The 17,037-nt window shown below is 20.6% G+C and overlaps 1 protein-coding gene across 4 annotated transcripts in view; it reads left to right on the forward strand.

Moving 5' to 3' along the window:
- The window catches only part of LOC122508634 (protein cycle), a 58,439-nt gene that overhangs the window by 7,770 nt on the left and 33,632 nt on the right, over positions 1-17,037 (forward strand). For 2 of the 4 annotated variants that reach the window (XM_043622102.1, XM_043622118.1), the window contains exons 1-2: positions 11,179-11,426; positions 15,384-15,825. In XM_043622102.1, the coding sequence (XP_043478037.1) occupies positions 15,584-15,825 (242 nt within the window). In that variant the 5' untranslated portion in view covers positions 11,179-11,426; positions 15,384-15,583. Of the gene's footprint in view, positions 1-5,013; positions 5,079-11,178; positions 11,427-15,369; positions 15,826-17,037 lie in introns of those variants that run through there. The other 2 variants (XM_043622109.1, XM_043622125.1) reach the window with 2 other exon arrangements.

Genomic DNA, 17,037 nt, shown 5'->3' on the forward strand with positions numbered 1-17,037 from the left:
AATAGTATTTTATTAATGAAACAATATTTACTATTAATAGTATTTTATTAATGAAACAGTTTTTTACTATTAATAGTATTTTATTAATGCAGGCTTTCTACTTGACAATTAATTTTAAAAAAATAGCTTAAAGACAGAAAAGAGTAGTAAAAAAGTAATTATCTAAAAACTAAACTTGATGACTCAATTTTTTTTATAATTTCTTAATTACATTCAACAATAAAATAATTTTTTTAAATAAATATTTAAATACCTATTTATTTTGTCTACGAATTAAAATATTTCAAATGTTTTCAATGTGACGCATTTTTGAAATTTAATAGCTATTTCTAAAAATTACAAAAGTAATTCTTTCAAAATTCAATCATTTTTTTTGTTAAAATTTATAAATAAAATTATTCAAAAAACTATAATAATTTTATTTTATTCAATTTTAAATCAATTATTATTAGATAGTTCTACGAGAATGAAATTATTTAAATATAAAACTAAATAATTTACTGAATAATTGAATATTTCTTAAATTTTAATTTTTATAAAGAACTTTATATCAACATTTTTTAAAATAATTGAACTTTTACGAAGAATTGCATTAAAATTTTTGATAATTAAATTCATTCGAGAAATGTAATTAAAAAGAAATTGAAAATAATTATGACACTCTAAGAAACAAATTATATCAAATTTTTTTAAATAATTGAATTTTTTCGAAGAATTTTATTCAAATTTTTAAGAATAATTGCGTTTTTAGAGGAATTTATTTTAAATTTTATTAAAAATAATTGAAATCCTGCGATGAGTTTTATTATTTATGAAAATAATTGAATTTTTGTTATTGAACTTTAATAAAGTCTTTAAAAAATAATTGTAATCTTGAGAAGAATTTAAAAGAAATCTTTTTAAAGAAATGATTTTTTTCAAAAAATTTTATGGATATTGTGTTTTAAATATTTGCATTTCTTCGAAAATTGTATATTATTTATGAAAATAATTGAATTCTTTTAAAAATTTTTATTAAAATTATAGGTATTGAAACCAATTCAATTATTATAAAGAATTTCACTAAAATTTTTTAAAACAATTGAATTCTTCCAAAGAATTTTATTACAATTTTAAAAAATAGTTGCATTTTTCGCGGAATTTATTTAAAATTGTATTAAAAATAATTGAAATACTGCGATGAGTTTTAATATTTATAAAAATATAATTGAGTTCTTGCAACGATTATTATTCAAATTTTAAAAAATAATTGAATTCCTGAGAAGAATTTTATTATTTATAAAAATAATTGAATTCTTGCAAAGAATTTTATAAAAATCTATTTAAATAATTGATTCAAAAAAAAAAAAAAAATATTAGAAAAATTCTATTCTAAATAATTGAATTCCTGAGAAGAATTTTATTATTTACGAAAATAATTGAATGTTTGAGAAAAATTTTATAAAAATCTATTTAAATAATTGATTAAAATAAAAATATTAGGAAAATTCTGTTCTAAATAATTGAATTCCTGAAAAGAATTTTATTATTTATGAGAATAATTGAATGTTTGCGAAAAATTTTATAAAAATCTATTTAAATAATTGATTTTTTAAAAAAAAATATTAGGAAAATTCTGTTCTAAATAATTGAATTCCTCAGAAGCATTTTTATTATTTATGAAAATAATTGAATGTTTGCGAAGAATTTTTTAAAAATCTATTTAAATAATTAATTTTTTTAAAAATATTAGGAAAATTCTGTTCTAAATAATTGAATTCCTGTGAAAATTTGTTTATTTATAAAAATAATTGAATGTTTGTGAAGAATTTTTTAAACATTTTTTTAAAATCATTGAATTACGAAAAATTTGTGAAAATAATTGAATGGTTTTAAAGAATTTTATTAAAATTTTTTGAATTTTTTCCATTGACATTAATAAAATTGTTTAAAATAATTTTTTTATTTCAACTCTTAACAAATTTAAAGTAGTATAAATTCTAAAAAGAAAGGGAAAAAGTAGTTTTTAGTTTGATAAATAAAAAAAAATATCCAAATTTTTTCCCTTAATTTTCTATACTATTTCTTTACTATTTCTATTTCTATACTATTTCTTTACTATTTCTATTTCTATTTCTATTCTATACTATTTCTTTACTATTTCTATTTTTCTTACAAAAAAAAGCCAAGAAGCAAAAAAAACCCTGTTTTTATTAAATCGGTCAAGATTCAAAGGTGAAAACTAGACAATATTTTAAATAAAAATTCAAATTCAGGTCAAAAATTACAGGTCAATGAGAAAAGCGCAAAAATTCAAATAAAGATCGTTTCCTTAATAAAAAGGGAAAAAAATAAAAAAAAATAATTTAATATTCCCACTTCAAGTATAATGTATGTTTGAAAATCAGAATATATTACATATTGCGTATTTTCAAACACAAAAAAAAATTCTATATTGCGTCTCAAGTGGAACAATATTTTTCATAACAAAGCTTGTTTTTATTGCGAAATTGAAGGATTTCAAATAATATGTAAGTGTCACATTTTTCGAAGAGAATAAAACATGACCTTGACACTGGCAACCCTTTCATTTTTTTTTTGCATTAATAAATCACTATTTATTGATTTCGTACTACTATTATTTTTTTTCGTCTTACAATTATTAATTTTTGTAAAGATTTTTTTTCTTTGTATAAAAAATAATTTTTCAGCTTATGTCAAAAATATGTCAAAAATGGCAAAATATTTTGAAAAAATGGTAAATATATGAAATATGTGTGTAGAAAATTTGCATGTTATATATTTATAATTATGAGGCTAAAGACCTTGCTTGGAAGCCAGTGTAAGGTCAAATGAACTTAGAATTAAAATTACCGCGCGTATAGAAATCAATTATTACATAAGATAAAGTGTAACATTAAAAGAAAATCAATCAATTGCAGAAGTTATTCTTCACTATGACGGGTTCATATTTATACGCACCACGTGTGTGAAATTCCAAAAATTAATTTTAGAAAACATGCTTTTTAAAATATAAAATTGTGAATCACAATTATTCTAATCTCGACACTAATTTTTTTACAATTATTTACTAATTTTTATATTTATGCTTTTATTCTAAAAATATTCCGAAAATTTAACAAAATTGTCTTTAAATTATTTATTTATAGTTTCTAGTCAAAAGAAATTTATTTATACCTAATAATTAAAATTTTGTTTTAATTAATAAAGATCTTAAACTTCTTCCTTTGGCCTAACGGCCAAAGAAATAAGTTTAAGCTCTTTATTAATTATTTTATGAAATTTTATTTTGAATTATTAATTAATTAATTATTTGTTGAGCCCTTTTCGAAATAATAGCTAAATAGTTATAGAATAGAAAAAAGTGTCAAAAATATGTAAAATAAAATTTAAGAGATCGAAATCTTTATTCATAATTAAAATTTAAGAGAAATAAAATATTTAAGAGAAATACGCCTTCTTTTGATTTTGTAACACATTAAAATTTATTTCTCATTGTTTCGGGTAATCAATTTTTTCTAGGGATATTTTTAATTATGAAATTTAAAAAAAAAAGAAAAAAATTTGAATGTAAACACATAATTTGAATGTCAGGTCCCTTGTGTCATCCCTCAATAAACAGGCCCGAGAGAAGGATGATATAACAATTTAACCACTTGTTATGTAAACGTTATCGAGCCTGTAGATGACAGATTGTAGCTTTGTAAATGACGTCTACTCATTTACCTTCCATTTGAATTATAAGGTTGTTCAAGTTTGTTTTTCTTTCTTTTTTTTTGTTTTTGAAAAAAAAAATTCTATACTTTGGTGGCTTGAGAGATGCATTTGAAAATCAACATTAATTTCTAAATTAACCCTTTCTATACAACAATTCCAATGCGATATAATAAATTTTTGCTAACTGGAGCAACAGTTTATGCTCCATATAAATTGTTTAGAGAAATTCATTGTCAATTCAATTTCAAATGAATTAATTATATTGGTAAACAATGAAAGCAAGAAAAAAAAAATTGTAACCAAAAAGAAAGTTTTATTTTCTAATTGTTTTCCCTATTTTTTTATTGAATTTTTATTTAGTATTATTAATTATTCTTCAGTATATTTTTCATTTTATTATTTTGAAATATTTATTTATTTTTTTTATAATAGTTTATTATTATTTTCCTACTTCATTTTTTTATTTACTTTTTATTTACTACTTTTGTTTATTTTTTGCCATATTATTCTTATTTACTGTCTACTATTATCAACCATATTATTATTTTAATTAGAATTATTGTTCAATTATTATAATTTTTATAATAATAATAAATATAATAAATAAAAAAATTATTATTTTTAATATTTAAACAATAATTAAAATAAAGAAAATATAAGTACTTGATGAAAAGAGAGTAAATATTAAGAAAATTATAAAAAAAATCTCGTTTTTAATATTTTTCTGGAAAATTAAAAAAAAAATCTCTCATTCAATTTCTTGTCTCTGCTTTTAAATATCGATTGGAAAAAATTCGTTAATTTCAACTCGTTGAACAATTATTATTATTGTCTGGAAGCATTAAATTAGTAGACCAATTAAAAAGAGTTACAGAAAAATAAGATAAGGTGAAGAGAGTCTGCGATAATTTTGCACCTGAATGATTTCTAATCTGCAATTATGAGTAATACATATAAATTTCTATAAAAAAGTGAAATTAATCTTAAATCAAAATTTGTTCATCAATTTTTTATCAAACGTAAAATATATTTGTTTCTATTTTAAATTAATATATTTTTTCAATTTATTTATTTTATTTAAAAAATTTCTTTTTCAACTTTCAAAATAATGAATTTGACAAAAATTTAACAACAGTTACTTAATAATAATTTAACAACAAAATTTGCTCAATAAAAATTTTAATTTCAATAAGTTGCCCGTTTATATGTATAAATCAAGCCTGGTATAAATAAAAAAAAACTAAATAAATATTAAATATTGAATAAAAATTCTAATTTGTAATTTTTCTCTTGCAGATTAAAAACAGCATTGCAATCACCAAATGATGACAAGAAAACCAAAGTTCAATGTCCATTTGAAGGTAAGAATAAACAATTTTTTAAATAAAAATAAAACCCAAAAAAATATTTTGTAAATAAAAAAAAAGTAATTTTGAAACTTTAAAATTGATAGTTATTAGTTATTTATAAATTTATAATAATGATTATCAATGATAATTTTTTTTTAATTTATACAGTTTTCTTAATTTATTTTCATTTATTTATTTATTTCTTATTTATTTTTTAAAATTTAATTTCGAAATTTTTGAATTGAAGAAAAAGTTTTTCCTTACGGGGAAAAAAGAAGAGACCTTTGTTTTGAGAGAGAAAATTCTATGGTTGAAGGAGGAAAAAGGAATTATTTTTTTCCTATTCTTGGTACTTTTCCGGAGGGCAGTTGGCGTCATCTTACCAATCAACTTCGAAAATGAGTAGACAACTACTTTTACAAGATATATACTAAGGGAAAAACTAGCTTATATATGTATCAAATTTCCCGCAATAAAACATTCGTAGAAAAGACAAAACGAACAAAAAGTAAAAATAATACGAATTTTTTTTTGTTAATAGAGAAATAATTAGAAAAATAGAAAAAAAATCCATTTTAACACCAAATTCGGAATAAAGAAGCAAAAGTGATTATTGAAAAATACTTTTTCATTATGAGAAGGTAATAAAAGACTTATCTAACCAAATCAATATTAATTATGTATTAACATAATTAAGTTCTTTAACCGGAAAAAAAACAAAATTAATAAGCTTAATAATAAATACTTGGAAACAATTATCTCGTAATTTTTCGAAATACTATGATCCACAAGTTTTGCACGTTTGAACGAAATTCTTCATTAAAAGTATTTTCAAAAATTACTGAAAAAAAATTTTTAAAATAGAATTAAAAACAAATTTTACATTTAGAAACTTCATAATTTATTTTTTTCACCTATGACACAAAATTCTAGTTAAGAAATATATTTAAGAAAATATTTATATTTAAATAAAATATAAATAAAATATTTAAGAAAATTATTGTAATAAAAATTTAATTTGAAGAAGAAATAAATAAATTTCGTCTGTTTCAACGTTTAGAACTTTAAGAACATGAAATATTTATGTAATTTATATTTATTCATATTTAATTATTTTCTAATTTATAATATTATTTTATTTATTATAAATTTAAAAAAAGACCAACTTGTTTTTAAAAAATTTTTCGAAAAAAGAACTCTAGTAGTAACGATAATATTGAATAATTAAAAATTTTTTCGTTTACCTGTAATTAAATTTTTTTACCAAAATCGAAAATTTTTTTTTATTTAATTATCAAGTCAAGGGGATTAATAACTTTTTCATTTTAATGATTTGTCATTAAGCGACAAAAAAGCGAAACAAAATTAAATTTTACAATTATACAAAAAGATAAAAAAAAATTGAATTAAAAATATTTTTCCACCGATTTTTCATTAATAAATAGTGCAAAAAATAATTATTTTTCAATTTTGAAAATAGTAAAATAATAATAAAAAATTTCCATTTCTCTAAATAAGAAAAGACTTTTCCATTTCTCGAAGTAAAAAATAATCGACAAGTTTTGAACGCTCAAATGAACGAAATATTTTTTTATTAAAACTATATTTTCATAAATTTATTACTGATTTCACTAAAAGGTAAAAACTTGAATTTTACATTCAAAGCTTTATTGTTAAATTTTTTGATAGGGACGCGCAAAATTATTAAAGTAAAAAATTACTTTAAAGAGAAGAAATAAATAAATTTCGTTCATTTAAACGAATTGAACGCTCGAAATTTTAGGATAATAGTAAAAAAAATATAAAAATGTCTCGAAATAAAAAATAAAATTTTTCCATTCCTCGAGAGTAATAAATTAAATATTTAAATCCATTTGAAAGTATAATCTGAAAATATTTGAAAATAAAAATTAATTGCTGAAAATAAAATCGTTCTAATCAATTTAGTTCGATTGAAAATCTCTATACCCTAGATATAACTGTTTTATTTTTCTACAAACGAATTTATATGTGTCTGTGTGTATTGTATGTTAGCGAGGTCGACACTGTAAATTGGATAAGGGAAAAGCCCATCCGCTTAAGGTCAGAAAATTCGTTTTAAATTAATCAACAGGGGCTGATCCTTCGGCATAACCAAAAAATCATTCTAATTAATGGAGGTCAAAGCCTCCCTTTTCTGACACAGAAATATATTCGGTCACTTCAAAAGCTCGACAAACTATACGATTAATAATAATTAATGGGTAACAGACAAACGACAAGCCCTCATCCTGGTTAAATCGTCATGTCTATATATGCTAATCTCAAGTAATCAGTGTCCATTGCTAATTAGTGCAATGTGCATTACGATTGCAGGTTCTTTTTGCAAAAATTAAAATAAAAAAACAATTCTTTTCCTTTCTCTCTCAATTTTTCTCTTATATTTGAGGTCAGCTACTTTTGAGCCCTCTTCTTTTGTGAAAAGAATTTACTCTTTCGCATTTTTTTCCTCGGTAATAATAATAATTAATTATTATTTTAATTAGTAAAATTAAAATTAATTAATTATTATTTTAATTAATAAAATTTAAATTAATTATTATTATTTTAGTTAGTAAAATTAAAATCAATTAGGAAAACTAATATTAATTAGTAAAATTAATTTTAATGAATTACAATTTATCAAATAAATATTTATTTATATCAAATGTTTTTTTATTTCAGTCAATTTAAAAATTTTATTTTTAAGTCAATTAAAAGGTATTCGTTCCAAATATTTCTTTGGAAAAAATTTTTTTGGTTAAAATTTATTTGATTGAAGAAAATAATTATTAGATGTCTTTATGCTTTTAAATATTAATTATACTAATCGTGTCTAATATCAAATAAATATTTACTTGAGTAAATTTCAAAGTAATTGAATTTTTCCGCAGAATTCTATAACTTATGAAAATAATTGAATTGTTGCGACTTTTATTAAATATTTTTTTTAAATAATTGAATTCATTTGGGAAATTTTATCTAAATAGTGGATATTGAAAATAATTGAATTTCGAAAAATTTTTGAAATTTGACTTGTTACAAAGAACTTCATTAAAATTTTTGAAAATAATTCAATTCTTTCAAAAAATATAATTAAAAATATATTGAAAATAAATTGTTAATTTCAAATAAACAAATTATATCAAAATTTTTTAATATAATTGAATTCCATTGAAGAATTTAAATAAAATTTTTAAGAATAATTGCATTTTTAGAGGAATTTATTTAAAATTGTATTAAAAATAATTTAAATCCTGCGATATTTTTTATTATTTATGAAAATAATTGAATTCTTGTGACAAATTTGCAACTGTCACGAAAATTTTATGACTCTTTTGATACTTTTTTTTATTTGTATTAAATAATTTTGATCAAAGTCAATTTTTGTAATTATTTCAATTATTAAGAAATTATTTTAAAAATAGTTTTTTATATTCCACTCTCTAAATTTGAATTTGTATGATCTACAAGTTTTGAACGTTCAAATGAACGAAACACTTTTTATTAAAAATGTTTTTATAATTTATTGTTTGCAATAAAAATTAAAAACTTAAATTTTACACTTAGAAACTTTATAATTCATTTATTTTATATCGACAAAAAATTATTGTAATAAATATTTAAATTAAAGAAGAAAATAAATAAATTTCGTTCATTTGAACGTTCAGAACTTTAGGATCATGAATTTGTAAAAATTTCTACTAATTTAATTTAGTGAAAATAGCTTAAATAGTTATTAGAAAATAGGAAAAAAAAGAAAAAAATAAAGAATAATAGAAAATAGAAAAAAATATTAGAAAATAGAAAAATTTAAGAAAAATTAAAGAATAATAGAAAATAGAAAAAATATTAGAATATAGAAAAAAGTGTCAAAAAGTATCAAAATAGTCACCTGAGAGTTCGAGGTCTGCAATAAATTTTGATTTTTTTTATGAATTCGAAACTTATTGACAATATTTTACATTTTCGTTTTGAAGTCTATAAAAAAAGTTGAAAGAACGAAAAAAACTTTTTTCATATCTTTTTTCTATTTAAACTTTTCCGGTGAAACTAATCTGATGTTTTATTTGCCGAGCAACTCCTTGAATTGCTCTTCAGAAATGTGTATACTAAGAAGCATTTTATTCACCGCACTGACATATGTTTCCTGGTTTTTTTTATTTTTTTCCTATCGAAAAAAACTCTAATAATAAATAACTTTTTACTACTTGAAAATAATTTGTTGTAATTTTCTTTAAATTCTCATTTTATTATTTGCATTTTCTCAATAAAATAAACATTTTTTGAAAAATTTCCAACTTTCTAATTTTAACCATTTTTTTAAATTTTCTTTATTTTTTGTTTTCTATTTTATTATTTTTTTGTTACTATTTCTTTATTCATTTTCTTATTAAAATTATTAATTCGAATAATTATTTCCTAATACCAAACGATTCAACTTTTTTTTCAAATTCTAACTTATAAACTTTTTCGTTCTGTATGCCGTCACTTCTAAGAATTACGAAAAACAAAATGGCGGCGGTCGAATAAAACAGCTGATCCACTTGAAATTTTATAATTCGTCTAAATTCCAAATTAAACGGAATTAAATGACGATATTTTTTTAAAACAATTTTTCCCAATGGCAAGAATGTGATTTATGTGTAAATAATATTATTAAATATAATTCATTTCAATAATTTAATTAATAAAGTTAAATAATTTAATATGATTATATTTAATAAAAATTTACTATTTCATTAATATTTTTTTATCATTTACTAATTTTACTAAGTAGATGAGTAGATAGTAAATTTTTCGCCCTATTTTTTTCATATATATATATATATATATATATATATATATATATATATATATATATATATATATATATATATATATATATATAAACAATATGGATAAATTTTTCTTTAAAAAATAATTTTCAGATTGTGTGTATTTTTTTTTATTATTATTCGAGAAACGGGAATCGCGCTGGCGCGAATGGTGTTGACCCACCCCCAATTGGGGATGGAGTAACTTTTGCCTAGTGCAAATCTTCTATAAGCTTGGTGGTACAGGGCGGATTCAGTCACTCCCACCTGCGCCTCGGCACGCGACCACGTGGTGTTCTTTCGCCGTGGTCGAGCGACTTACTAGTCGCTCTCGTGACTCCCGCCGTTTCGGAGTCAATTATATACTCAATTCTCCTCACAGAATAACAAAACAAAAATTAAAAAAAAAATACGAAAAAAAAATTTGCCAATTTTTTCAAATTTACATAAAAAAATAGTTAAGAATTTTTTCAAAATTGCAAAGAAAAAAATAGTTGACAATTTGTTTAAAATTATAAAAAGAAATAATAATCTTAAAAATTTATATTCAGAGATTTTTTTTGGAAATCAATTTCTTTCTTTTAGAAAATCAAATCAATTTACTAAATAAAATAAATTTAATAACACTTATTTAATAAAATAAAATTTAAAAAAAAAACATTTTTCATTATTTAAAATTAATTTTTTTTTAAAATGAGTCAAAAATCATAAAAAAAATACCAGATACGAAAAGAGAATATTTACGAACATTTACGAAAACAAAACGGGACAAAGAGAGTTTTGAAGAGAATTTCTATTAAAGAGGACCAAAAAAACCAAGTGTCAAAAAAAGTGAAACAAGAAGAGAAATATCGAAAATATAAAAAAGTGAAAAGTTTTCTAAAATAGAATTTTGGTGCAATTAAAAAATACAAATAAATGTTTATATTCTCAGTGTTAATAAAGGCCTGTGTGATTTTATATAAAAAAAAATTCAGTGTTTGTTACAAATGATGTTTCAGAATAGAAATATCATTTTAAATAAAGAGAAACAGTTAAAAAAAATAAACAATTAGGAGAAGGAAGAAAAATAAATCAAAAAAATCAGGAAAATCATTAAAAACAAATTTTTTCTCATTATCCAGTCAAAATGGAACTTTAACAATGAAAAAAAAATGAGTGACAAAGAAATTACCATCAAAAAACGATGTGTGAAAAAATAGAAAAAATACAATTCAGGCAAAAAATAATAAAATGTCGAATTTTATATAAAAACTGAAAAATCATGGAAAAAAGAAGAAAAGTGATTATAGAAGTTTAGAGATAAAAAAACTTTTTTTTTTAATTTTCTTGTCCCGTTTTTTATTAATTTTTTCGTTTTTTTTTTTGGAAAAGGAAAAAAAATTGAAAAAAGAAGAAAAGGCCCTTTGGGTCAAGACCACGTGACAAAGCACGAGTGCATCGTCAATAAAGAAAGAAGGCTCGACGCCTTCCGAAATAATCGAGGATGCCGCCTCATCCTCAAAGTGGATATATGCGCTCTTCGGTAAGCCGAGAGGTCATCAAGGTCGAGGTCATTGCTTCAATTTATCATCTTATTCCCTACTTTCTTAAATTCGATTAAAAAAATTTGCAAAATCAAAAATTGATTTCAACTTTAAAAAAAAATACTCTCATTCCAAAATACTTTAAAAAAAACAGAAATTTTTCAATGTCCCGGAAGTTGAAATTTTCAAAAAACAAATATTGTGCTGAATTGTGAATTAAAATTCAAAATTATTTACAATTCTTATAAATTTATTGGAAAAACAAATTTACAGACAAAAAATACAAATGTGAATAAAATTAAAAAAAACAGAATAAAGTGAAGACAAAAATGAAGAATATTTTATATAAAAAATATTCAACAAAAAATAATCCAAATGTAACAATTTAAAATGAGATTTTTACAAAATTATTTCAACAATTTAAAAAAAATAATTTCCAAAAAAATTATTTGCAACAATTTAAAAAAAATAATTTCCAAAAAAATTATTTGCAACAATATTTGAAAAACAATTTTCAAAAAAAATTATTTGCAAACCATATTTAGAAAACAATTTACAAAAAAATTGGTTGAAACAATATTTAAATAACCAAAAAAAAATATTTGTAACAATTTCTAAAAAACAGTTTCAAAAAAAAAATGTTAAACAATTTAACAAAAACTATTTCAAAACGATTAAAATCTAAAATACCAATTTTTATTATTATTATTAATAATTATTATTATTAATACTATAATTATTTATTTCATAATTGATTAACATCTTAATTATTATTACCATTATTAATATTATTATTATCATTTTCAGTATTATTTTTATTTGTCTATTTACTTTAATTATTTATTCAATATTAATATTCACCACACTGAAAAATACTGATTTTTTATAAAGAATGTAAATAAAATATTTAAATGTTTTTTTAAAATAAATCAAAGCCATCAAAGAATAATAATTAATAAATAAAACAAAAATAAAACATAATTTTTTTTAAATTAAAAATTTTTTAAATTAATAAATAAAAAAAAAGTTAAAATAAAATTGTTTGTTTTTATTTTATTGTTTAAATAAAATAATAATCGATTACTATAAAAAAGAAGAAATTAAAATTTATATTTTCAAAGAAAATTTCCCAACGTGAATAATATTTTAACTGATGAAAGTAGACATAAGCTTTTAAGTAAAAGTACTCAATGTCTATATAGATTGTATAGATGAAAAGTAGAAGTAGACTTTGCGAAATGTCAGAAAAAATATTAAAGAAATATTATACCGACGAGAGAGTAGCAATTATCAAACTACAAGAGGCGTATAATAATTCGTCGCAAAAAGCATTCAATATATCCATTGATTAATCACTAACTCATTTACTAAATATTTTATACAATCTATTATTTAAACATTTTATCACACACATTGTATCATTTTTCATATTCGTTTCTTTATTTTTTTTCCTTTTTTTATTGCATTTATTTCTCATTTATTATACATCTTTGTGATAAAATCGAAAAAATTTAAATTTCCTACTTTGAAGAAGGTGTCGGTGAGCAAAATATAGAAATAATTGAACATAATATTTATTATTATGTCATATATAGAAAATTGTTGACTTTATACTATGTTTAAAAATACATAAGTGTTTTATAACACATTTTTTATATTCGAGAGTGTAAAAAAAGTTGCATTTCATTTATTCAATTTTTATTTTTAATAACCGTTATTATGTGACATTCTTGACATAATATTTTAATTTTTTTTGTTTCTTTGTGTTCTGGCTTCAAATTTTTCATTCGATTTATAAACTAATTTACTGATTGTTGAATTAAAATAAACCGAAAACAGCCTCGTTTACTTTCAATAAATAAATTAATAAATAACAGTAAGAAATCTAAAAATAAAAAATAAAAATAATGACGCTTGCCCTATTTTCTTTTAATAAATAAAAATAAGAAAGGTAAAAATAAAAAACTAAAAACAAAAAAAAGTATAAATTAAAAAACAAAAAGAACATTCAAGAAAATAAACGCTTCATCAATATAGAAAAAGGAAAAAAAAAATGAAGACTATCTAAAAATGTAATTGCTTTAATAAAAATTAATTTGTAAATTAAACGTAACAATAAAAATTGAATTCAAAAATACTTTCTTTCTAAGTAGTAAAAACATTTTTCAGTCAGACTTAACACACAGGGACCAATTTTTCCACACTCCGAAAGAAATTACAAATTGAAATTTTATCCAAACATTTTTTTCTCCAAAACATTTAAAATAAAGTCAAAAAAAAATCAAAAATTATAATTTTATCAAATTTTCATTTAATTTTGTTTAATATTTCTTTTTTTTCAAGAAACACTAAAACAATAGGAGAAAATTAACAAAAACACGTGCCATATGTAAAAATGATAAAAATAACAGAAATAAAAAAAAATTAGAACACTTATTCTTCGTATACATGAAAATCAAATATGATGTTTAATTGACTTGCACGATCTTTTCATCTTAATAATTTTGAGATAATTATACGCCAGTTTAGAGATCATTAGAAACGATAAATGTCGCCTCTCTCTCTCTCGACATGAGTGCGTGAATTTACACTAATAAATAACGAGTTCATGGATTTAAATTTAATAAACATTGTATATATTGAATCAAATTATACTCTCGTAACATTCAAATTAAACTCATTTCATAATCAAGAATTGACCATTTAGTCAATTAGGTCGCGAATTCATTTACACAAGTACATATAAACGAGTCGAAAAATTTTTATATATGAACAATTCTTTGAAGTGTAAATTTTATTTTAAACAATTTAAAAAATTTTTTTAATAATAATTTCTTGTCCCGTTTATTTGAAAATTGGAAGAAAATAAAGAAAAATAATTGTAATAGATAATAAATAATAATTTTTTTACTTGCCCCTTCTATTTCAAAATAAACAAAAATAAACAAAAATATTATTTTTAATTTTTTTTATTTTCCGTTTCTTTGTTTTTTATTTATTTATTGTAAGTAAAGGGAGCAAGTCTCGTTATTTTTATTTTTTTTTGTTCTAGATTTTTTAATAATAATAATAATAATAATAATAATAATAATAATAATAATAATAATAATAATAATTATAATAATAAAATAATTAAAAATTAAATGTTAATTATCTATTTTTTGAAGAACATGATAACTATTTAAAAATAATTTCAACCATTAATATTGTAAATAAATAAATGCATAAAAAAATTAATAAAATTTATTTTTAATTTAATAACAATTACTAACAAGTTAGTTTAATTTAATATAAATTACTAATATTTTAATTAAGTTTAATATAAACTATTAATAATTGAATAATTACATTTATTATAAATTATTATAAAAAAATCAACAAAATTAATTTCCTAATTTTTTTCTTTTGAAAAGAAATGAATGAGATATAAACTGTAAAGAAGAAAATGACCTCTCGCCTATAGTATTTATTATAAATTATATTAACAATTAATAATTATAGTTTAAAAATGTAATTTTTGTAAAGAAAAAAAATTTCGACTAAAAAAAAAAGGAAATTAAAATTCTCAACTCTCTAAAAATACACACTTGTGAATTTTAGATAGAAAGTGAAAATATTGAGCTATTAAACAAGCAATGAATCTGATTTTGAACAAATAAAAGAAAAAAAAATAACAAAAAGCAAAAATAACGAAAAGCAAAAATAACAAATATCAAAAATTACAAAAATCAAAAATAACAAATAGCAAAAATTACAAAAAGCAACAATTACAAAAAGTATAAATTACAAAAAGTGAAAATAACAAAAAAAAGTCACAAGAAGCAAAAGTTATCAAAAAAGAATAAAAAAAGTAAAAAAAAAAAAGAGTAAAAGAATAAATAGCAGAACAAAAACAAATTTTAAAAATAAAAATATTTTGAATTTCAATTTTAAAAAAAGTAGAATTTAATTCTTAGACGAAGAAGGATTATTGCCAAGCAGCGGGGATGTTATCGGGAATTCCGAGGCCGTTAAAGAAAGATTGTCTAGCGTAAGTCCTCGGATTTATCGTCATCATCAGAATCATCAAAATCATCAGCAAAATAATCATCAAGATCAACAAGAAAGTGATTTACAATCGGGTGATTTATTTCGATATCGATATCCGATTGCAGAAATGGTCGCACAAGAAATGTCACAGGGTTATACCCAATTACTTCATCAAACTCACGAGCCGCAGGAATACATATCATTAGAAGAACTCAGACCCCGAATTAATCAAGAGAATAATCACTCGCAAGATCATCATCGCGATAATCATCATAATCAAATCTCAACACCCACATCAACAACCGAACAACTCTATCAACATCAAAACTATCAGGAGCCGAATTATTATAATCTCTCAAATGTCCAAGAGTAAGTTCACTTTTCAAGCATATATATGAAAAATTATAATTATAATAATTATAATTATAATTACTATTTTTAAATTAATAGAATTATAATATTATAATTACAATTATAATTACTATTTTTAAATTAATAGAATTATAATATTATAATTATAATTATAATTACTATTTTTAAATTAATAGAATTATTTATTGTTAGAGTAAATTATTAATAAATTAATTACACAATTTTCTTGGAGCTATATCAAATTGATACCAAAAAAAAAAATTTTGGATCGAATTATGATTTGATCGACATTTTTTTTATATCAATTCCTTGCAATTTGATTCATTCAAGTTATAACAGTGAAATAAAATTATTTTATAAACAATAATTTTTCTACAGTAATTAAAAAATTTATTTAAATGCCTACTAATTACGTTGGTATAGTTCGCATTGTTTTTAATCAACTATTTTTCTATTTGGAACAATTAAAAACAATTCAAACTCGATATTTCTTTTTTCTTTCCTAAAAAAAGCGAAGATAGAAAAAATTGTTTTTATTTTGAGGAATTCACGTGATGATTGACTTGTATTTAAGACATCATCATTTTCATTAGTCATTAATCGTTTCATCGACCGTATACAATAAAATTATATGTATGACGCAATAGAAGGCAAAATGATGTAACAATTTTCATGATTAAAAACTCAGCGGAATTAATAATTTTTACAAAGAAAATTTTTTAAGAAAAATACTCGAAGAATAATATGCAATCACAGAAATTGGGGAAATAAAAATATTTGCCAAAACATTCAATTTTTTGAAAAAAAAAGAATAAAAAAAACAATTTTAAACAGAATTTAAACGGAATTTACGGGAAATTCATCAATTTTTGAACATTTTTTTTTGTATTTGGTTCAATTTTTCCTGCGTTCGAATAGTATTTTTATATTTTTTTAAATACAAAACTCAATTAGTTAAATTTAATAGTTTAATTTAATTATCAAACAAGCTAATATAGTAAACTAAATTATTTCTTTCCTTTTTGCTACAAATTTTCCTTGTCTATAAAAATTAACACTGTGATTATTGTCGTAGAAAATTATCCTTGTCGTCAATATCAATTTGTTAGAAACTACGATTTTAAACAAATTTTCTTTTTTCAATGAATTTTCAATTCTTTTTTTAATTAACGCACAATTGTTAGGGGAACATAGTCTAGGTCGGCCACC

This window comes from Leptopilina heterotoma, unplaced genomic scaffold (genome assembly GCF_015476425.1).
Source record: "Leptopilina heterotoma isolate Lh14 unplaced genomic scaffold, ASM1547642v1 Lhet_114, whole genome shotgun sequence".
Classification (NCBI taxonomy): domain Eukaryota; kingdom Metazoa; phylum Arthropoda; class Insecta; order Hymenoptera; family Figitidae; genus Leptopilina; species Leptopilina heterotoma.